Source organism: Akanthomyces muscarius, chromosome 2 (assembly GCF_028009165.1).
Source record: "Akanthomyces muscarius strain Ve6 chromosome 2, whole genome shotgun sequence".
NCBI classification, from domain to species: domain Eukaryota; kingdom Fungi; phylum Ascomycota; class Sordariomycetes; order Hypocreales; family Cordycipitaceae; genus Akanthomyces; species Akanthomyces muscarius.
The window spans coordinates 2,243,198-2,265,501 of record NC_079242.1 but is presented as its reverse complement, the minus strand read 5'-3'; the positions used below and the strand labels follow the sequence as shown (position 1 = coordinate 2,265,501).

The window sequence follows — 22,304 nt, the reverse complement described above, 5'->3', positions numbered from 1 at the left end:
CGCATCATCCGGACCCAATTACCCCTCCTCATCGTCGCTTCCACCTCTCGGTCAGACGATCATTAGTCCTCGTCCGTGACACATGTGCAAGCGCAGCTTCACCGTACCACCGTGCCATGGCGTCACACACAGACCTTGACGACGTGAAAGATGCTAAGGCCGAAAGAAAAATAAAAAGGCAAAATTAACTTTCAGCAACGGTTTGTCAACGGCCACATGGCCAGAATACACACATGTCACGCAAGATCTCGTTGCTGCTGCTGCCCGTTACCCCAACCTGCAGCGAGAAGCGCGCGACGCCAGACCGCCAGTGTCACCGTGATTGCACAAGACATATGCTCCAAACTCTACATTCAAGTCTGGGCACATGACTTGCAACTCGGCCACACGCATACTTACGTCTCGGACAAAAATAAGAGCCAGCCATACACATGAGTCTCAGATCTCCAGCAACACCTCCCTCGACAACCTGTCAATGAGAGTCCTTGTACGAGCAATGCCAGCTAAATCGCCGAACGGCTAGTTAGTCTTTGCCCCGCCAGCCAGATTTCTCCAACATGGATTTCTCCCTGCAGGTAGCCAACGGACACACGGAGGACTGCAGCTCACCGTCAAGGTGAAATGCAAAAGTGTAAGTTGGTCCTTGAAAGACGATCGGTCGTTGCCTACCAGTAGTTGTATAGACTCGCACCTTGACCTTTTGTGACCTCGCCTCTACAAACATCATTTTTAGTAGGCCGTTTCCATCTTGCGCTTTATTAGCATTGTTGCCTATGCTGTGCATGAGACGTTCTGTCATTTTTTCTTCTTCAACATTTTCCCATCTTTCCTCTCGAGCTGATTCCTTCCATCCCTCGTCTCCCTTCAATGCACATCACATTGCTTATTCAAAGCAGTTCGTCCGTTGTATCCAGGTCACACATCGTCTTCAACTATCTGAGATGCATCTGTCGTAGAGAAATAGTTTTTTTCGTCATTATATGCGTTTTCTCTCTCCTAGTTTTTATATGTGTGTCCGCTCCCATCTCATCACATCTATCAGTAAAATAATCCCAATCATACAGAAAAACCCAGTCCCGACTCTTTTAAAAGGAAGAAAAAGAGAAAAGCAAAAGTCGGGCTTAAAGTGAGGTTTGTGCGTCAATCTCCCTGGCCGGGAAAGTCTCAGAACACAAGCAAAGAAAAAAATATAGAGTAAAAAGGCAACTCGAAGAAGAGTAGAAAAGAAGAAAAAATAGACGAGGCAAGTTGTAAGAAATGCACAACGCCAACATGAAGTGGCCCAGTTCTGCTCCCAACAGATAAAAGAACAATAGAAACAGGAGCAGCCGCCGTCCTCTATGCATCATGATGCAACCTCTTTTCAAAGCAAAATCCCCCCCTTTCGCGTTTAAAAGGCATCGCTACTTTGGTTTTGTAGCAATGAGACGGTCTGCTGCGTATTGGTACACTACCTTCCACGCAACAATGTCGCCTTTGACCTTTTCAAATCAAAATGTGCAAGGCGCAGTTTCTTTGTGGACATTTCTTCGTCAAACTAGCAAAGCCGGTAGCAGGCTGTGGTGGGCCATCACGTTCCAAGTCATCCAAAGGGCTTGCTAATGCCGTCGAAGCATACGTCGGTTCGCCACCATGTTTGGTGCCAACGATTCGCCAAAAGAACGCCGAGTCTCCCTTCCCTCCTCTATAAGCACTGCAGGCAGCATCTAGCCCAGGGTTGCGCGTCCCAGCACCAGATGCCCCGCGGCCGAAGCAACCGTAGGTGTAATATATATGTGCAGTAGAATCGAAATAGATCAGCCAAATATCGTAGAGCAAGCTGGACCTTGGCAGTCCGCATGCTGTCATGCTGTCGGTCGACCAATGTTGGGAAGCTCGTGTGCTTTCTTATAGGCGAACGTGTTGGCCAGTGAGGTGGTACCAGATGACGGCGACGAAATCTTCCTTGAAGCGCTCCCACGGGTTGCGGTTCAGCCAGTAGCTAAACTGACGGTAGTGGTACATTTCGCCCCAGCAGTCACGACCCCATTCGCAGCCAGCCATGTTGACCATGAAATCACGGTCCGTCTCGTGGTAGTGGAAACGAGTGTGGTTGGTGTTGGTGCCGTCGCCGCAGGCAGCGGGAGGGAAGCTGTTAATCATGCGCTGCGGCAGGAAGCCAGTGTGCTGTCGGACCCAAGGGTGGCTCTCGTACATGGACTCGAGGGCGTCCTGCTCCTTGTGCTCCCAGGCCATGTGCTTCTGCTCGTAGAGCACAGGATCCCACCAAATGTCCAACAGACGCTCCGTCCAGGCGCTGCGGCGGACGAAAAAGGAGCCCAGGTTGAAGCCAGAGCAATCTTGCGAGAGCAGCAGGTTGACAGAGTTGGGGTTTCCGTCGCCGACGGGACTGCGAGATTCTTCGTCGAGATACGGGTCGGTAAAAGGGTGGGTAATGTTGAGCGGGTTGTAGTCGTTGATGTCGCGGTACGCGTTCTTATCGAGGGTGTTGAAAATGTGGTCTTGCAGCGAGTACGAGGGCTCCATGACAATGGTGTTGAGATCGAGCCACCAGAACCTATCGAGATTGAGTTAGCAGCTGCGGCGGGGATTTGGAAGGCGGGTCGCGACGCACCACTCAGCATCAGGGTATTTACGCATGGCGCTGCGCAAAAAGTCAACCTTTTCCCAGCTTTCTCTCCATTCGTGTGCATATCGCTTCTTAGTGCTCATGTCCACAATTTCGAGATCATAGCCCCAGCGGGCGACGTATTTGCGCTTGTTTCGTATGCTGTCTCGTTCAATGGCCCATTCGCGAGCTCCCTTCCACTCCATAACGCCGCCGCCGACGTTGGCGGCGAGGACAATGACAAACTTGGAACCGCCGCCGCCCCATGAGGCTCTGCGGTACCAGTAGACAAGGGCTGTTGTAAAGTCAGAATAGGAGCAGCGTGTTCACAGCATGAGTCGACTCACGCGAGTGGTAAAAGACGTAGATGCAGAAGAGAATAAAGAAGGCTATCAGCAGACGGTACTTCATCTTGCGGCCCATGCGACCGAAAATCAGCTTTACTCTTCCGACAAGAGGCACCTTGTCGAGAAACGAATTGGGCCGCATAGTCTTTTCCTTTTCGTTTTCGGCGAATCGGGGTAAGCTGCTCGATATGCGGCGCATGTGGCGGCTGAAGAAGCCTTGGTTCTGGGTGGAAAAGGACGGGTGGCCGTTTCGCATCTTGGACGACTCCCAAGCGACAGGACGGACGCCGTGGCTGCTGGCAGGACTGGAGCGACCGCTGTTCATGTTGAGGCCTGGGCTGGACCAGCCGCCGCCCGGGACGGGAGACGGGCTGCGGGAGAGGGACATTGGAGTATTAGTCGAGGGAGTTCCTGCATTGCGAGTAGCACAGACAATGTTAGCCACGAGGGTTGCAAGGCAGTAAAAAGGACACGACGTGGTGGACAGGCGGACAGGCGGACAGGTGGGACAGGGGCGTGCAAAGATGCCAAGGACAGCTGCTGTCGCAGCCAGGGTCTTTGGCGATTTTGGAAGCCCAGGGGTACAGTGGCAAGCACAAACAAGAACAAGCAAGCCTAGCAAGCAAGGTCGAGCGAGGCAAATAGCCGGGGAGGGTGAGAGAGGCGGCGCGCGGTGCGCATGGTGCAATTTGCTGCACCGTGACGGGTTGTGGATGCGCTGCGACGTGGGTAAAGTGCTGTGCGCAGTGGCACAGATTATGCAGGACACAGTTGCCCGCGAATGCAGACAAAGCGCAAGACACAACTGTCGGGGAAGGCATGTAGGCATAACAAGGACTGCTGGGGAACGTACCGACTATGGTGGGCAGAGACGCCTCGTTTGCCTGTCGTGGGTGTATCTCGAGCAGGTTGCCGTGGCGGTTGTTGTCGTGTACAGGAGAAGGGCCGGCAGAGGAGCGTCGCCGGTGGTGAGAGTGAGCCGGCCGGTCGCTGTAGGAGCTCGAGGAGCCGGCGGAAAGCTTTGAAGGAGCCAGGTTGGCGGCTTGATGGAGCAAAGAGATATGTGTTTCGTCGGGAGCCAAATCTGGAGGGAGGGGTGGGAAGAGGAGGGCCAGGCGAAGAAGGAAAAAAAATGCCAGATAAAGAATGGACAGGCAGAAAAAGAGGCTGGCGGGCTGGTGAGCAAAAGGGTGTGTAGCGTCGTGGAGGTACTGTACCTGAGAGGTAGGGAGGTAGGTACCTACAGTAGGTACCTGGGTAGGTAGTGGTACGGCCAAGGGAGCCGCCAAAAAAAGGCTTGGGGGAGGCAATTGGCAGGCGAAAAGGTCCCCAAAAGAACACGAAAACCAAACGCCGGGCTTTTTTGTTTTGGTGGTTCCCACGGCTGAGCGGGTCTCCCAAATCTGTAATGCGCCGAGCCTGCAGTCGGTGGCTGCTTCAGGGGTCCACGCGCTGCAGCTGCACCGAGATAACGGAAAGACACTCCGCCGAGAGTGCCTGGGTAGGTACCTAGGTAGCAGTGCTGTAGTGGCACTGGTACAGGGCAGGTACAGAGTAAGGTAGATACCTAGGTATCTGTCGACACTACCTACTGGTACTCTGCCAACATCACGGCAATTAGCATCATTCATTCGTCACATCAACAGCTCCAACTCTTCGACTCACATCGTTCCCGCTGTCAAAATCTCGTGTTCACCGGCCTGGTGGCCAAGAAACTCGTAATGATGCGGCTAAATGGTGCCGATGTGCCCCTCCAAGACAGCTAGTGCATGCGCAGAACGAGGTCAGACGATACCTACGCCCCAGATCCGGCACGTTGCTTCACTGGCTGGCTGTGATGGCGCTCTCGTCTGGTTGGACGGCAACCCGTTCGTAATCGTGGCCGATCTTTCTCAAGAGAAAAAGTTGCGCCGATATGCAAGCATGCGCCGTGACGGGGAATGGCGCCTTCTTTTTCTGCGACAAGGCTGCTGACCTGGTGACAAGGTTGTTTTGATAATGTCCTCTCAGCTGTGTATCCCACAGGTCTTTTTTTAGAAGTCGTAATTTTTTTAGACTTTCTTGGATCAATCCACAGCGACCGCGTTCGTTGTTGGCAGTTTTGCGCCAAGCCGTCGTACTGGGTAGTGGTGGGAACAATAAGGAGTGTGCCAAGTCGAAACACCGTTTGTCGGCAGGAATGTGAAGAATGGGCGTAAAAGCAATGAATGTGGAAAGAGATTTTCTAGAAAAGAAAAAAGGGAAGACAAAAGTCAACAAAAAGGGAGGAAGTAACCAAGACTAGTGATAACCAAACAATGAACAGCCATTCCTTGGCTTGTATTCTGCCACCACTCACAACACCAGCTAATTAGCAAACATCGTCGCAGATTCAGGGGTGGCTATCAACAACCCAATCAAGTATGCTCATCTGCTATGATTCGTCACTGTTACTACCAGTAGTCAGTCAATCGACAGGCTCGCATGTTCATCGTGCCACAGCTCCAACCGCACAGCCTTTTTCCGCCCTGCCTCGTCGCTGGAGGATCCGTGCTGCTCTCCCGTCGTCCTCCTCCCTCCCCTCCCCTATTCATAAAGGAGGCAGGCGCCCAGCTTTTTCAATATTATCACGGCCCCCAAGGGACCAACAGGAGAGGAGAAGGTGTCTGTAACGGGCCACGGCATCTGACAATGCAGCTGCTAGCGTCACCATCTCTGTCCCCTCCCTCCCCACCGCCAATCCAGCTAGTTGATGCAACGGCAACTCTCATCAACTAATAACAGGGGCAAAGCAGGTCGAGTTCTCTCCTCGAGGCTTGCGAGGGCTTGCGATACTTCGAGGGATGCTGCCAATACAAAGGACTCCCTTGCACCCCGTAGTGCCAGTGAGCTGCTTCGCTGTCCACTTCAGCATGGCTCACCCCTCGCGCCGCCGCCGACGTGAGCCACCTTACCCAACCCTGCCAGCAGCACCAGATTAGCCCATCGCAACGTGCCCTCGAGGGAGAGTACCAGAAAAGGCTCAAGAGGCCACGCCGCCGGGAGGCTTCTCCCCCGGCCGCGAGGCCAGCCACTCAGCGCAGCGCATTAATATTACCCTCGGTGGCGCCGCTCCATCGTGCTGCAAGCCGCCGTAGAGATGCAGGCTGCCTCGATTAATTTCGACACCACCCCCTTATCACCAGTTCTTTCTTCCCTTTCCCTTCTTCTCCTTTGAGCTAATCCATACCGGATGCACACACCCAATTGGACAAGTACGGGCTGGCTTGCTCTCGGTGTCTTTGAGGAAAATACCCAGTAGCGCGCATGGCGTCTTTGCAATTTGCGATTTTGCAACGCCTGCCCACACCCTCCCTTCCAAGTCTTGTCCTTGGCGGCAAATTTTATAATTAGTTGCAAAAAATGTCATTTGCCAAATGCGTGCGTGCGGCTCCTCTGTTGACGCAAATTGATAGATCGCCAGGGGAACTAGCGCCTGCCTTCGGTGGCGTTTTTATATTACCGGATTCGCCATAACAAGCAAGTCCAGACATTTTTCTGCGACTTTGGAAAAATAAACAAGAGACAATTGGCAGTTCTCCAGCTACTAGCATGCGCAGTATCCGTAGTCTCATGTCAATCCACGTCCAACAAGCCATGTTGGCCTGCCGCCAGATAAAGTGCCCTTATTTGGGCGGGACCAGAATCAGCCACACACTGCACATCATCTCATCTCCGACACAGGGTTGCTATCAAGACTGCCTGCGCCTCTGGTTCGGTGGACACGTGCTCCACGATCTGGCAGGTAGGTAGGCACTGAGCGCAAAAGCTGATTTTATTCACTCCAGGGCCCCTTTGTACTCCGTACAGGTGCTGGTAGACGTTGGGTGCCGCACGGTCGGTACTTACCTCCCAACCCTCCTCAGGCACCCGTTCTCCCTTGCACCGGGTACCTGACGGCGTGGTCCATCAAAAAAAGCTTAAATCTCCAGCCACATGTCGCTGTGTATCAGCTTTTCTTGCCCTTTTCCGTGGCATTCCCTATGCGTTCTTTTGACGCGTTCCATGTGCCCAGAACGGCAAGGGTGCAATTGCTGCAGTCACATTCGGCCTATGGCGCCACTCCAGGCTTGTCATGTCGCTTATGCAATAGCCTACGGCTTTGTTTAATATAAAGAATCCTGCTCTCAGGCGCCACACCTTATCAGTATCGCTTGCGGTGGCCCACTCCTTTTACTTGTCTCAGTTACATACTGGTGGTACCTGCATTATTCGTTGGTCGATTGGTAGGTAGTTCGAAGCATGTGAATACATATGCCTAAATTAGTCTAGAGGCTGACGCTGCCCAGCGGTAACTTACAGAAATAAAATGTTGCTGGCAGCAATGCTTTACGTTGTAGGGCCTACCTTGGCTCTCTCTTACGCAAGGTGGCTTTGCCAGTTCTACAGAGATATGCCGGTAGCTTTCGCGTGGCCGGATCCCGTACTTGTTCGTATCCAAGATCGTTCAGATCTGGGGTTTGTTGGCCTACTACATGCTGGTATCCTGATCAATTCGGTATTTCTCTGGCGGTCGGCAGTCAATCTCTCATTGCCCGTCGATCTGGAGCCACATCGCGTAGTCTCGTCCTGTAGTTGCAGGCAAATAATGCCAAGCGAGATTTGCGGGATACAAGCTTTTGCGTGTCTTTGATGGTCTCACTTTGCAATGCAACGCCTCCATCGCGTAGTGGCGCCTCAACGACCAAGATGCATACACTACATTTGATGTATGCCTTTTGGTTGCTTTCCCGAGGCGACACTGGCAAATCTGGTTCGAGGATAGTACACCGAGCGCGCCCCCGCCCCCGGTGTCTTTAGACATCTAAAGCTACTCACTGAGCTACTCGCGGATCTTAACTAATGATCTTGGCAGAGTCTCAAGACATATTGTCTGTACCAGTGAACTGGCTCGAACGTGACTGGTCATTGTAGATTGAGCGCCTTTGTGTCTATTGGTGAGTGTCTGTGTTGTCTTGTGACTCGCTCTGCCCACGACGATTTATCCTCTTCATGACAGGAGGAGAATCATTGCTCCACTTTGCGATGAGCAGTGATGATGCCTTCAATGTGCACAATTGTGAGAGAAGACGACAATGATAACTAGCGAAGGAACAGACAGTAAACCATGAGAGCATTGTAGTTCACAGCTTTATGCATTTACAAGAACGGCGGAAAATGCCGCGAATGTGCACAGCTGTGAGAGAATAGGAAAATGGCACGCGGCGCTCGAACAGACAGCAGACCATCAGAGCATGGTAGTTGATAGCTTTGGACTGCTTCTAGGAGCGGCAGAGAAGCCTTGAACGCGCACGAGTATGAATGAAGAGAGCAATGGCATGTGGCGCGGGAGCAGACAGCAAACCAACAGAGCCTTATAGTTTAGCGGTTGATCACTCTTTGCGGCAAGGGAGTATGATATGATGTTTTAATCATTCCCAGTCGTGAAAGAACAAACGGGAGATGCAGCGGCAAATCAGACACCAGACCATCAAAGCACATTGCGGCTGGCGGCTGCACCATAATCTGGGAAGGCATATAAATATCCTGCAATCTGCTGCTCATGGAACCTTTTTTTAGAAGACATCACCAACTGTTTAGTCATCTGACACAGCAATCACACCAACGATACAGTCATCCCTCTCAGTCAATCTGTCAACACCCTCACAACAATTACATTAACATTTCAGTCAATCTGTCAACACCCTCACAACAATTACATTAACATTACAGTTCAATCTGTCAACACATTACATCAACATGTCTGAGACGAGAACAGTTAAGAAAGTCATCGAGGACGGTCGGGCACATTTAGGGAGCGGAGACGTGGATGCTGCGGAAAATGCAAAGTATGATGCAGAAATTGCGCTTTCCATGAGCGCCGCAACGGTGAGCGAATGGTGCGATGCTTTAAAACTTCAGGCTTGCGCTATGGAAAAAATGGCTTTGGAAGAAGTTGATGACGATAGCGCATGGGAATTAGCCCGCAATCTTTGGAAGAATATGATGACGAAGCACGAGTCCTTGTGCGCGGTAGGGAAGGAGGGCCTCGAGCGCTGTATGAGGGTGGAGAGAGAGAAAAACGGCTTGGCTTGATTGATGAATGAGTTTTCTTATAGTCGGCGTTGGGGTCCGTGGTCTCATTTCTGGTATTGGTGTATTTTAGTGCGTGCTTTTTATTCACCGGAAAAATAAGGGTTTTTCTTTTCGTCTAACAGCATTATTCGTTTGTTTTCTGTTTTGTGTTGGTTGACAGGAAAAGCGCAAAGTGTTCTCGACACTCCTCTAACTGGTTGACCAGCGCCATGCTTCCATTTATACCAAGAACAATAATAATGTATCTCCACTTGCACTAGAATCTCCAGGTATATAACCTCCCAGCATTAAAGACATCGGACCACACACACGGCGCCAGATGCACTTGACATGAGCATCTACAGGGTAGCGCAAGGTAGCCGTGGCAGGCAATCCCCGGCCGAACATGGCCCGCCCCTCCACTCGACCGCCAGGGTCAGCCAATGGTTGTGCACCACCAAAGCCATCAGAGCTGGGCGGCTAGCAATCACCAATAAAACACCACAAGACCATGCCGGCCGACACAAAAGCTCGGCGCTTAGCTGTCTGCAGATTCCCTCCACCGACCGCTGGCCACCCATTCATCGTCGCTCTGTTCTCGCTGGTGCAACGGGAGAGGGGGTCTTGGCCCTTCATTTGGCCATGATTACATGCCCGGCCCTGCAGCCTGGGCTGCTGCCAAATGGCGACGCCGAGTTGGCTGCTGCCCCACGCCCCAGGCCTTGCTGCCACTTGATGCTCACCTGTACCTAGTCGCGTGGTGTTTGTACTTCTTCTTCTTCCTTCCTCTGCTTGGTCAGTGTTTCATCCTTTCTGCTTTCTCCAACGTCTGTGGTTGAGACGCGTACGCTCTTTGTGCACCTTTTTCTTGTTCGTTTCCTTTTTGTCACGTCTCTCTTTTGTCGTCTGCTTCAACGTCCTTCCTTTGCCTTTGACCATACGCCGTCCGACTGCGACGAAGCTACGAATTCTCTCATCGAGCTGTTTCATCCTGTTTTCCCTCTTTTCATATTCCAAGCCAGCTCGATAATTGCATTGTCTCATACACCTACGATTGATTCCCATCGTCAAGCTGATACCGCCACTTACAAACGACCACCCCCGACTACACGCTCACCCCAGCACTACAAACAGCTCTGATGAGCTCGAAAGCATACCAGAAAAATGGGCATCTTGCCCCTTCCCCCCAGCCAAGCGTCGATGACTGGGAAGAGTGGGAGGATGCCAGCGTCATCACGCCCAGCGAAGATGATGACAAGGTCCTTGTGCATCATCATATGCCCCCCAAGCCGCTGCCCCAGTATCTGCGGCCACCCAAGAATCCTGCGGTACGACCCTCTCGTTATTCGACCGTAAAAATCAAGCGCCTCAAATCGCGGCAGAGGCAAAAGGCCCAGAATGCCAAGGCTGGCATAAGTGTCATCACCGACATGGCGGCCTTTGGGAGCCAGACAAAAACGCCCAACCAAAATCCGACCAAGTTCGTCGATTCCGCTGCGCTTCGTGCGCTTGAAGGCGAACCCAGCTCCGCGTCTGTCGGGAATTGGAACTGGTTCAAGCGAAGCAAGGGACAGAGCCCTTCTGCCTCACCCCAAGTCGACCCATCACCCAACCAAGGCCTCTCTCCGGATGATCGCCCCATCATGATTGGCATCTCCGTGCCGCCTAGCGATGCATCCTCTTTTGACCAAACTCCTTACACAGCTCATCCCGATGCAAACCATTTGAATAGCCCTGGCACCCCCAAAGGCGGTCTGGGCATTGTTTCTCACGGCGCCGCTCAGCCACAATCTTTCTGGTCTCCCGATACCCCGGATACGACCCAATCATTTGTCAATGTCCGGCCCCCCTCGAGCGTATATTCGCAAGCTCCATCGTCGGACCGTCCCATATTGACAGACATGCCTCCTGTGCCGTCTGTCCCTAAGCAATACAGAAAGCACAGCAGACTCATTAGCCTGGAGCTTCAGGGTGGTGCAGACGATGACGATGTTGACACGCCCTGCACTCTGTTCGAGGAGGATGGCAACAGCCCGAGAAATGTGGTAGCTGTCAAAAAGCCAACAATCTCTCCGGCGAGTGCCAATTCGCCTTCGCGCGGCTGGTGGGATCACGTTGTGTCACCGTTTGTGGATAAGCGAATGACCTTTAGCCGCAAGCAAATGATGGAATCGCCCAAAGAAGCTCCATCGGAACCATTACCCGTCGAAGCTCGAGCAGGGAAATACCCCGAGGCAGAGCGCGTCCGCCCGTCCAGCGTTGCCAAACCACCTATCGTTCGTATTCCCACTCCGCGACGAACACCGTCGCCAAGCTCGTCGGCCGGGCCATCGCAAACTTCAAACTCCCGAGTCGCACAGCACATGTCTGAATCACGGCGCGGTGTGAAACCCCAAATCCTAATCACAGACGAAGAGTCCTCAATGGACCACCCCCCTCCGTATTCATCCCCGAAACGGCCAGAGTATGGCCCGATTCGTTATAGAGCCGTGTTTCCCCCAGGTCACCCGCTGCACGCTCAGTTTCCACCGTCTCCGAACCCAGTCTCACCAGGTCTGGCAGCGACCATGACTTCACAAGGGGCTACGCAAATGACCGACTTGAGATCCACGCCGTCGAGAAGCGCAACACCTACATCTCACGCGCAGCTTCCTGCCCGCCCGGTGGGGACATATTTGCCGCCAGCACATCTGTTTGATGCACCCGGGCCACACAATAGTGTGGAGCGAACACGACGTCGCCACGAAAAAGAAGACATGGTTGCTCGCCGCGCTGGCGGCTTTTGGCGCGGTCGATGCTGCATTCCCGCCGGTGGCTGTTACGGCCGCACTGGTAGAGAAGGCCGCAAGAAGCGTCGCATTTGCCTGTGCATCTGTTCTGCTATTATTGCGCTGTTGATTCTCATCATTGTGCTGGCCGTGGTCCTCACACGACCCCACGTCAAGCATGAGATGCCCTCCATCTGGGTCAACCTCACTGACTTTCCACCCATGCCGACTGGTGTTCTCACCGTGGCCGGAGGCGACAACACGGTAGCTAAGAGCGTCTGCACGGAGCCTACGACCCTGTGGAGCTGTTCGCTGCCAAAAGACGATCAAAAGTCCGCTGCGCCATACAAGCCGAACCAGCCCACGGTGATTATGCAGATTCAGTGGGACAATAGCACAGGACAGTCGTGGAAAGTTCCAAATGGAGCTGCGCCCCCGTCGGTTTCGAGAAGAACTTCTGGCTTCGTCGCAAAAGCCCGCGCGCTTGTTCAAGCTCGAGCCAGTGCCGAATTCAAGCCAGACCCGCCAGCACCTAACTTCAAGGACATGTGGTTTATGGGAGAGACCACAGATAAAATTGTCTCAGATGAGAAGGCGGGAGAGCCAGCTCCCTTCTACATCAGCATATTGAAATCTATGAATGATACAGTGGGAAACCCTACGCTTCAGAGGCGCGATGACCACACAAACCGGATTGGCAACGTCAGTCTTGCCGACCTTCTGCCTCATCCTGATTTGGCGTCTGACGGCGCTCCGATCCCTGCTGTGATGCTACCAAACCCAGTACAGCAGCCAGTGCGCTTATACGACCGCGGTCTCGATACAGAGCACTATGGATTCTACACGCACTTTAAAAGGACCATTTTTCTCAAGTCTGTCACGACCCACAACAGCACAGCCGACACCAACATCCCTCTAGACGAGGACGGCGGATGCCGCAAGTCAGAAGCAAATTTCTTGACGACATGGGGCGAGACCAGGATGCTGGTACGTATTTGGACCCGCAAGCTGGCGACCAACACGTCCAGCCTCGTCCACCCGGACAGCTCCCCGGGCATTGGCGGCGTCAAGGAGCTGCGCCGCCCCGGCACCATGCCGTGGCCGGTGACCATTACGCTGGACACGCACGGCGGCGACCCAAAGAAGAAGCTGGTGTGGGAGACGCCGATCGACGACCGGCAGCACCTCGCCGTGGACCAGTCCAAGCTGCTGGTGAACAACATGGACGTGGGCGGCACCTGGATCAACCCTCGCGGCACGGGGGATGCAAAGTACGGTGGCTTTGACGGCGGCACGGGTGGCTGCAAGTGTGAGTGGGTGAATTGGTCATAGTCTGTTATATACACCGCATTGGATAGAGAAGCGTCACAAGGATGATGATGGTGGACGGAAGTAATTTAGCTTTGGAGGACTATATATATTAGTTGCAGGCACCAGAAGCTAGCCTGACAGATATGCATCATCAATTTAAAAAGAATCTTGCTTTGAAACACCAACGAACCTGTAGTCAGAGCACTTTACCCCGTGTTGCATGCTCATATCTATGCCGTCGACGGTCGTGTAAGCCGTCTGCTTCCCAGAGCGTGGCTCCACTAAAAAGTCACAACCTTGACAACCTCCTCGATCGATTCACGACGGCCCAAGTCCACCAGCACCAGTGGTCAACCGTCCCTTGCCCGTTGCAGACGTTCCTAACGATGCGGCCCAGGGCCTCCGCACTACCACGCCTGCGCCTGCGCCGCCGCCCGGCCGCCGCCCGGCGGTCCCTCGTGACGCTCGCCATCGAGACCTCGTGCGACGACACGGCCGTCGCCGTCCTCGAGCACACCCCGACCCGCACGCGGCTGCTCTTCAACGAGCGCATCAGCTCCGACCTGCGCGCCTACCGCGGCATCCGCCCGGCCATGGCGCTCGAGGGCCACCAGCGGACCCTCGCCGGGCTCGTCCGCGCCGCCATCGCCCACCTGCCCGACCAGGGGCGGCAGCGCGGTCCCGACCTCGTCTCGGCGACGCGCGGGCCGGGCATCCACGCCAACCTCGCGACGGGGCTCTTCACGGCCAAAGGCCTCGCGGTCGCGTGGGGCGTGCCGCTCGTCGGCGTGCACCACATGCAGGCGCACGCGCTGACGCCGCGGCTCGTCCGCGCGCTGGGCATGCCCATGGCCGGGGAAGAGGAGGAGGCAGCTGCCTCCGCACCCGCAGCGACGGCGAGCGCGGCGTCCCCCCGTACGCAGACGCCCGAGTTTCCGTTCCTCACGCTCCTCGTGTCCGGCGGGCACTCGCAGCTCGTCCTCTCATCGAGCCTGACGTCGCACCGCGTCCTCGCCACCACGGCCGACGCCGCCCTCGGCAACGTCCTCGACCAGACGGCGCGCGTCGTCCTGCCCGAGGCCGTCCTGGCCGCGAGCCCAGACGTCATGTACGGCCGGCAGCTCGAGGCCTACGCCTTTCCCGACCCTCCTTCCGTCTCCGACCCCGCCTCCAGCTCCCCGTACGCATTCTACAACCCGCCGCGCACCCGCGCCGAGGAGATTGCCGACGCGGACACGGGCTACCCCTGGCGCGTCCCGCTGCCGATGCGCACGACGCGCCGCCTCGCGTACTCCTTCTCCGCCATCCACAGCACCGTCCACACCATCGCCGCCGACCGCGCGGGGCGCATGGACGACGCGGAGCGCAGGGCGCTCGCGCGGCACACCCAGCGCGCGGCGTTTCAGCACCTCGCGAGCCGGCTGTGCCTCGCCCTCGAGGACGACGGGCCCGCGCGGGCGGCCACGACGCTGGTCGTGGCCGGCGGCGTGGCGTGCAACAAGTTTCTGATGCACGTGCTGCGGACGACGCTCGAGGCGCGCGGGTTCCTGTCGTCCGGCGGCGGCGGCGACGGCAGCGGCATACGGGAGGTTGTCGCGCCGCCGGTGGCGCTGTGCACCGACAACGCGGCCATGATTGCGTGGGCGGGCATGGAAATGTACGCCGCGGGGTGGCACTCGGATCTTGATGTCGTGCCGGTGCCCAAGTGGCCGCTGGACCCGAGCGTGAGGCTGCCGGAGAAGCATGGCGGCGGGCCGGGCGGCCTGATGGAGATTGGCGGGTGGCTGCGGTGGAAGTAGAGAAACCCACGTAGCGAGACGACGTTGTTGGCTGCAAAGGAGGAAACAAATTGACGAAAGAGTATTGTACGATATATGGAAGTGAAGGGAGGCTGTACAAACTTGCATCAACACTGTAGCATGGGCATAGCATGGCGCGAAATTACTTCGGATGGAAACATGGGCATTTACGGATTAAGACACACACAGACTAGCTTTTGAAAAGGCACATGAACAAAAAGAAATTTGTTTTCTTGTAGTGTACAAGTTACAGAGAACAAGCCTGGTCCCGAGTCTTCCTAGCGAGACTCACAACGCAGCTGATTTTGCTCCCCTGCTGATGATGAGCTTCTTCTATCCCTCCTCCACCTCGCATCGTACATTTATGCCACGAACATAAATCCCCCATCTACTCAAACTCGCTCGTCACGTTGGAAAATTCGCCCTTCTCCAGCTTCGTCTGCCAGAAGATGGGGTTTGTGTCGTTGAAGCCGTGCTTGACCCAGCCGTCCTGCTTGACGTGGTAGAGGTTGATGGAGCCACCCGAGTAGGCGTCACGGTGCGTGGCGGCGAGGATGCTGCGGCGGCCGAGCTCGAGGGCGTCCTCATCGCTCAGGTCGTAGCTGTACTCGGCGTCAAGCACACCGTAAGCAAACGTCTGGCCGGAGCCTACGCAAAACAGGTTGCCCGAGAGGCGCGTGCCGTCGTTGTCGACATAGTACAGCGCGGGGCCCTCCTCGGCGGTGACGCCGGCGCACATGGTGCCCATGCTGAGACCCATGCCCTTGTAGCTGTAGACGAGGTTGGCGAGGATCTTGCTGGCGGCGGCGACGCTGATGCGGCGCTTGTGACGCAGCTCGTGAAGGCGGCACTGCATGCCGAGCCACGCCAGCCAGTACTGGCAGTCGGCGGCACCGCCGGCCATGGTGCCCAGCAGCACGTTGTTGATCTCAATGACCTTCTTGACCGTCTGCGAGGCGATCCAGTTACCGGCCGTCGCTCGGGAATCGGTCGCCACGATGATGCCGCCCTGGAAACGGAACGCCAGCGTTGTGGTACCGTGGGCAATCTTGATGGGGCAGTTGGGGTTCGATCGGTCGTCTGTGGCAGCACGGAGCCAGGCAGAGGGCTACACAGAAGGTCAGTCATGGCGGCTCAAGATGCGGGAGTATATATTTCTCCCATAGACTTCGATGGCGGTCGTACCTGAGCCACGGGCGGCATGGCAAAGTTTAGCGACAGGTTGGAGGCATGGTCCATGGCCATGAGGTCCTGCGTCTCATCCTCAAAGGACTCGTTCTGCGCATAGGCAGGCCGGCTATATCTCGACACGAGGGCGTCCATGTTGTCTGTATTTTGTCTGGTTTTCTATTTGTCGTGCAATGATGCGCCCAACAGCGTAAAGCTTTCTGTGAGCACGCAGCTGTCCGTTCTCGGTTCGTCTCCTGGTTGTCTGGCGAGTGTCCGCACTTCCCCAGATGTCTAAAAAGTCGGGATTTGCACGGCAGAAGCTGTACCTAGATGCAGCGCAATAGAGAAGCGTCGAGAGGGGTGGTGGTGCTTCCGATTGATGGCGTGGGGGATGACGGGAAGGGAAGAGAGGGTCGAAAGGCTCAGGCAGCTCTCGGCTCGCGCGTCACCAAGCTGCAACCTGGCTGGCTGGAAGCTCTGGTACAGCGCAAAAGCTTACCAAATCGGTGGTACGTACCGTCGGCGCCTGCTGGAGCTGAAGTGGTGCCTTGCTGCCTGAAATTGGTCGCGGCCTTAGTGCAGGAACAAGTGGGGCTCATCGAAACAGTACCAGTCAGCATCGTAGGTGCATCACCAGGATGACCGTGTCAGCAGGAGAACAACATTTGCTTTCTTACGTTTTCGGCACAACTAAAAGGATTCCAAATGCTCAGCTCAAAGACCTTGCATACTCGGAGCCTGAAAGTTAGCCTTACTGCTCTTTAGTCTGGACGCAGAGTTGTCCACAATTGCTGGGCGTTCCCAGGTGCTGCATATACATTCACTGCGCGTCAAATGAAGAATTCTTGCAAATTTCTAATAAACGAACATAATTTTAATACTAAGAAAATACACTCTCCGACACCATCCTCTTCCCTCGTAATGATTATCCAGACAGAAAGAAATACGCTCGCTCCACTCTCACTTTCCACCATATTCAACCGTTTAAGGGTTCGGTGTGGTCTCCCGGCTGATACGCGACGACTCGCCGCGCTTCAGAAGCATGCTTCTGCGGATGCTAGACGAACGTGGGCTGCCTCTGATGCTAGCAGTGTCGGCAGCCTGGAACGAGCTCTTGATCACCACGGTGCCGCCGCCAATCGTAAGCTCCTTGGGACCAGCGCCAGTCTCGTCCACAAAGTAAGGGTGGTCTCCAAGATCGTCGTCGCTGCCAAAGGTGTGCTTGCCTTTGACCTCGACCTTGAACTGAGAGTCGGCAGCGCAGCTGAACTTGAACTCCTCGTCGAAAGTCCACTCGCCCGTAGAGGACTTGGAGTGCTTCGTCTTACCAACAGACTTCTCCTTTGGCGAGACCTGTGTTACGGCGATGTAGAGATCAGTCGAGCTAGGGAAGCCAGAGGCGCTGACGACCGTGAAGACGGCGTTCCCGCTGGGTGCACCTGGCATGCCACTCTGTATAGAAGAAGCACCAATGCTAGGAGCGCGTCTGTGTGCGGGGCTTGGAGTCTCAATCGACGGGATAGGCATCGACGGGTTGCCACCAGGAGTAGGTGTCACATCTCTGCGGGCAGCCGCATCGAGCGTGGGCGCCTTCCTGAGACCACCACCTGGAGGGGCTACAGCGACGTCGGCACCGTCAACAGGCTCGGCAACCTCGACAACAGTGCCGTTGCTGTCCTTCTTTCCAAAGAGACCGCGGCGCACAAAGGACGCGCCCTTGCCGACACCATGGCCGACAACTCCAGCAACCGCTACACCGCCTTTGATGGGAGCACCAGCAACGCCAGTGACGATACGAGTGGGCGCGCCAAAGGTGCCAGCGAATGATGAGGTACCTTGTCTCTGGCGGGTTACGTAGTCGGGACGGAAGAGCATGCGGATGCGCACGCTACCAGACTTGCCGTCCAGAGGGTACTGAGACTCGTAAGCCTTGAAAGGCTCCAGCTGGGCTAGATTGACGTCCGTACTACCGAGAAGATCAGGCTTGTCGGCAAAGTCGTAATCCCAAACAGTACACTTGAATTTGGCAGCTGTTCGCGAAGGAACCGGGACCTCAAAGTATTCATTCCAAGTAGGACTGAGGGTCTTCTTAATGATTTTGGTCTTGAAGATATCCTGGCCGTTGAGCTCGAATCTGCAATAAGGATCACTTTTCCCGTTGCGGTCAGCGGAAGGCAGGTCGGCGCCATCCAAAATATCAACTCGAAGGTTGCCCATGTTGTTGATACTCTCACTGGGGTCCAGCTTCATCTTGATGGGGATGTACTTGAGGCTGACCTTGACAGAGCCGGTCTTGCCGTCCTCGGACTTGAGCTTGAGGATTGTGGGGTTGTTGAGACACTGCTTCAAAGTATCTAGCGTGTTGCCAGCCAGAGATGCCAGAACATGTTCGTCGCCGTCGCCCTTCTTTCTGGCCTTGAGCGTAAGGCGGGAAAAGTCGAGTTCGCGAATGACGCAGTCACCAATTTCATCAAACTTGCAGATTTTGGTAGATGTGCTGTTTGTGGTGTATGCAGGGTACATGTAGTCGTCAACCCAGACTTCCAGATGGCTAGGGGCGTCGGGCATTTCAGCATCGAGAAGGCGGAAGATGAGCAGACCACTCTCTTCTCTGAGTAGCTGTTCGGGGGTCATGTGGATCTTGGGAGGACCAGTCTCCTTTTCAGCATCGCCGTTGAGGCTGGAAGCATTCTTGGCAGACTTGACCGATTTGATAGTGTCAACACTTGGCTTGCCCTTGGTGTGCCCGGCTGCGGTAGCAGTCTTGTCCGGGACGTCCTTGGTGGCATCGCCGTTGGCCTTCTCAGCAGCCTCCTTTTCTTCCTCTTCCTCTTCAGGATCCGCAATGTTGAGGCAGGGGTAGAAAGCGGCCGTGTAGTGAAGCGCTCCCTTGGGGACGCCCTTACCGTGGATGCGGAGGGCAGCTTCGCGGTCATCCTTCTTGTCGTGCACCAGGTGTTCGCCGAGTTCGTTCAGCTGAATGAAATCACCGACAGCCAGCTCAGTCAGACCCAGGCTGCGATCCTTGCCAACCTTTTCCAGATCCATGACCTCAAGAGTAAGTCTCTCGCGCTCGGAGTGGACAGGGACGTACAGAACCTCGTCCCACTCAGGGTTCAGGTCGTTTCTGAAGGTGACCGTTTTACCCTTGTCGATACCAGAGAGCAAAACACGGACGTAGGGGTCAGATTTGCCAAAGGCCTCGAAGTTACGGAGGTCACTGGCGCGCTTGAAGTGCAGGCGCATGACACCAATAGGAGTCTGGTAGCCGCCAGTTCCAGCAACACCAGATATGGCGACAGGTCGCCACTGAGCCATCATCTTGACGCGGCCGGTAGGAACACCAGCCAAGCTGTACCACTCCTTGCCCTGCTCCATGCAGTCGAGCATTTCGTCCAGCTTGATCTGGTACTTGCCGACAACCTGATCGCCAGCAAGATCTCGGTCATCCTTGACGATGACACCGAGCTTGGCGGACTTGCGGTCAGTGATGAGAATTTCCTTGGAGCCGTTGTCCCAGATTGGGTTGTTGGTACGCTTCAGCTTCTTGGTCTGGTGGATATGCTTGCCGTTTAGTAGCAGATCGGCGTAGGGGTTCAGGCTGCCGACAAGACTCTTGGTGCCATCAAGATCCTTGGCCTGTTCAACAGTGAATCGGAGAATACCCTGGTTAGATTCCGGCGCAGGCTCAACAGTGCCATCTTCGAGCTTCTTCTCGGCCAGAACAGGAAAGAATCGCAAATCGCAGTTGACTATACCACGGGCTTTGCCGTCGGCAAGGACCTCGATGCGCTCATTCTCGTGCACGTTAAGCTCCTCGAGATTCTCCATGGCAAACGTGGCGACACCGAGTTCTTTGGATTTACGAAAATCGTTCTTGTCAAAGACTTGAATATCGAGAGAGTCTGAGAAGGACGTGACAATGAGATAGTGAGTCTCGTTCCAGCGAGGATTGGCGTTGTCTTGGATGTGTTTGGTTCTGGCGAGTTCCTGGCGGCGGTTGAAGGTGATGACGGCGTAGGGATCGACAGTGCCACCGAGCTTGTCCGTGTTCTTGAGGCCCTGGGCACCGTGGAGGGTGACGGCCAAAACACCAAGAGCCTGGTCAACAGGAGTACCAGCGAGCATCTTGGCGACCTCAATAGGGAAAACTTTGGGCTCGTACATCATGGGGCCAAGGGTGCCGTGGATCTGATCGAGGATGAACCTCTCAAGACCGGGAATGAAGTTGATGTCGAAACCAAAAGTCTCGCCACCGAGAGGCTTGCAAACGTAGTCGATTTCGGGACGTCCGAGGAAGCACATTTCAACACGGTCAACGTGAGGGAATGGAATCTGCAGTTTGATCTTGAGACGCATGATACCAGAAAAGGCCATGTCCTCGACAATAACGTCAAGGCCTTTGCTAATCATGGCCTTTCCGATGCGAATTTCGAGAACAACCTTGGGGTTGATCTTGTTCTTGACTTGGCGGGCGGTAAGATCGGCGGTATCGTTGGGGGTGAAGCTGAACTTCCAGTCCATCATGACGATGTCATCCTCAGTTTTGGGATAGGTCTTGACATGCTCCATGCGCGGGGGCTTGGAGCCGAGGGTAAAAGTCTTGAGCTTGAGGCTGTCGAGGAAAGCTGGAGTAGAGGAGCTAAGGATCTGGTCGACAGAGTTGATGATGGTCTGGGCGAGGACGGGCTGGTAGATGGGCCAGAACTTGACCATGAAAGAGTTGATCCACTCGAGAGATTCATTATCAGTCTCAAGCTTCTTGAGAGCCATTTCACGGCTAATGTCGTCTCGGAAGTTTCGGCGGACGCGGCGCAGAGAAGTTCGGTAGTAGGTGGCGCAGGCGGCCATGACGATGAGAACCCAGCCTAGGCCACCACCGAGCACGGCAATGAGCCAGGAAGTAATACAGGCAAGAATGACAATGGCAGTATTGTGATACCAATCTAACGCAGTTTGAAGTCAGCGGGATGCGCGGCGCATGGTTGTAGCTGTGATGCAGCATCTCACCTCCATAGAGCGCGTCGGGAAGCCTGGCCTCGAGCCAGGTCGAGTGGTCCAGCAAGCTTGCGGACTCGGATGTCTTTTCCGAGGGCCAGCCCATCTTGGGGGCCCATCCAGTGCGCAGATAAGGAGGCTCCTTGGCACCAGGGTCGGCACCGTCGCCAATTGGCTTGCCGTCGGCGTCTCTGGCGACATCGAGGACACCCTTGGTAGAGGCTTCGGGCATGTCTTCCACGGGAGCAGTTCCATCGTCCATGTCAGTCGCGACGGCCACAGATCTTTCGGGGCGTGTTTGGCGAAGCTCTTGCGGAATAGCCTAGCGGAGCGAAAAGGGTCAGCAAACGGACTGGAACGCGCGACGCAGCAGCATAGCGAGGCAGCCGGAGGGTAAACGGGGAGACATACAGCTCTGGCCTGTGCGCGCTTCTGCTCGGGCGTGGCATCGGGATCAAAGGTAAAGGCAGGAACACCGGCATTGCGAGACTCGGAGACCATCTGGCGCTGTGCATCGTCGGCGGTGGTGCTGCTCTCGGGGTCCTGGGCGGCGGCAATGGCATCGCCAACCTTGGCGTCGCGCTCTTCGTTGGCAGCCATGGCGAATTAGCTGACAGGGGAGTGATGCGCAATGCAGCTCAAGGTCGAATTGGGTACGTGTATCGACGGAGACGAGAATCAATTGGCGCGCGCCAGTCGACGAGGCGACATTCAGAGGTAAATTAGTAGCAGTGGTTTGCAAGACGCAGGATTAGCGAGAGCTGTCGCAAGCAGCTGCAGGCTGGGAGGAGGAGGAGGAGGAGCAGCAGCAGTGTCTCTCGATGGGAACTGGAGCTGCGCGCCCACAAGATTATTTCTGGCGCTCTGCAACCCACTACGTAGGCGATAAAATGACGCTGGTCCAACAGGGGTGTGCGAAGAGGCGGCGGGGGTATCTTAGGATTAGTACGGAGTAAGTTGCACGCAATGAAAAGTGACGCCCGATGCTAGCACTGGGCAAGTGACGAAGCTCCAGTAGGTACAGATTAGAGATGCGGGAAGCAGAGAGCTAACGCGTGGCTGGAGCTGGGACGTTGGCAACGCGAAAACGAATAAGGGAGATGAAGGGATAAAGGTAAAAACGGGCAAGGAGAGTCGATGGATCGGAGAAGAGGAAAAGAGAGGCTCTGAGCTGTGAGGGGGTGGGTGGTTGTGGCTGGCTGGTTGACGACGAGGTGCAGGAAGACCAAGC

The 22,304-nt window shown here is 55.3% G+C and overlaps 6 protein-coding genes across 6 annotated transcripts; 3 read left to right on the top strand and 3 right to left on the bottom strand.

The window, feature by feature from the left end:
- Positions 1 to 1,887: 1,887 nt before the first annotated feature.
- Positions 1,888 to 5,619, bottom strand: LMH87_003850 (uncharacterized protein; the record flags this gene model as incomplete). Its single annotated transcript, XM_056194982.1, has 7 exons — positions 1,888 to 2,557; positions 2,615 to 2,903; positions 2,956 to 3,366; positions 3,809 to 4,130; positions 4,548 to 4,554; positions 4,621 to 4,655; positions 5,584 to 5,619. 7 exons carry the CDS (start codon positions 5,617 to 5,619, stop codon positions 1,888 to 1,890), a joined length of 1,770 nt encoding a protein of 589 aa, XP_056048655.1.
- Positions 5,620 to 6,525: 906 nt separating this feature from the next.
- Positions 6,526 to 7,281, top strand: LMH87_003849 (uncharacterized protein; the record flags this gene model as incomplete). The annotated part of the gene is made up of 3 exons (XM_056194981.1): positions 6,526 to 6,718; positions 7,160 to 7,199; positions 7,263 to 7,281. 3 exons carry the CDS (start codon positions 6,526 to 6,528, stop codon positions 7,279 to 7,281), a joined length of 252 nt encoding a protein of 83 aa, XP_056048654.1.
- Positions 7,282 to 10,166: 2,885 nt separating this feature from the next.
- LMH87_003848 (uncharacterized protein) lies at positions 10,167 to 13,127 on the top strand (the record flags this gene model as incomplete). Its single annotated transcript, XM_056194980.1, has 1 exon — positions 10,167 to 13,127. One exon carries the CDS (start codon positions 10,167 to 10,169, stop codon positions 13,125 to 13,127), a length of 2,961 nt encoding a protein of 986 aa, XP_056048653.1.
- A 365-nt stretch (positions 13,128 to 13,492) lies between these two features.
- Positions 13,493 to 14,905, top strand: LMH87_003847 (uncharacterized protein; the record flags this gene model as incomplete). The annotated part of the gene is made up of 1 exon (XM_056194978.1): positions 13,493 to 14,905. The coding sequence occupies one exon, from the start codon at positions 13,493 to 13,495 to the stop codon at positions 14,903 to 14,905; it is 1,413 nt and encodes a 470-aa protein (XP_056048652.1).
- A 388-nt stretch (positions 14,906 to 15,293) lies between these two features.
- LMH87_003846 (uncharacterized protein) lies at positions 15,294 to 16,228 on the bottom strand (the record flags this gene model as incomplete). Its single annotated transcript, XM_056194977.1, has 2 exons — positions 15,294 to 16,013; positions 16,091 to 16,228. The coding sequence occupies 2 exons, from the start codon at positions 16,226 to 16,228 to the stop codon at positions 15,294 to 15,296; spliced, it is 858 nt and encodes a 285-aa protein (XP_056048651.1).
- An 831-nt stretch (positions 16,229 to 17,059) lies between these two features.
- Positions 17,060 to 21,673, bottom strand: LMH87_003845 (uncharacterized protein; the record flags this gene model as incomplete). The annotated part of the gene is made up of 3 exons (XM_056194976.1): positions 17,060 to 21,021; positions 21,086 to 21,395; positions 21,485 to 21,673. 3 exons carry the CDS (start codon positions 21,671 to 21,673, stop codon positions 17,060 to 17,062), a joined length of 4,461 nt encoding a protein of 1,486 aa, XP_056048650.1.
- Between the last annotated feature and the right edge of the window lie 631 nt (positions 21,674 to 22,304).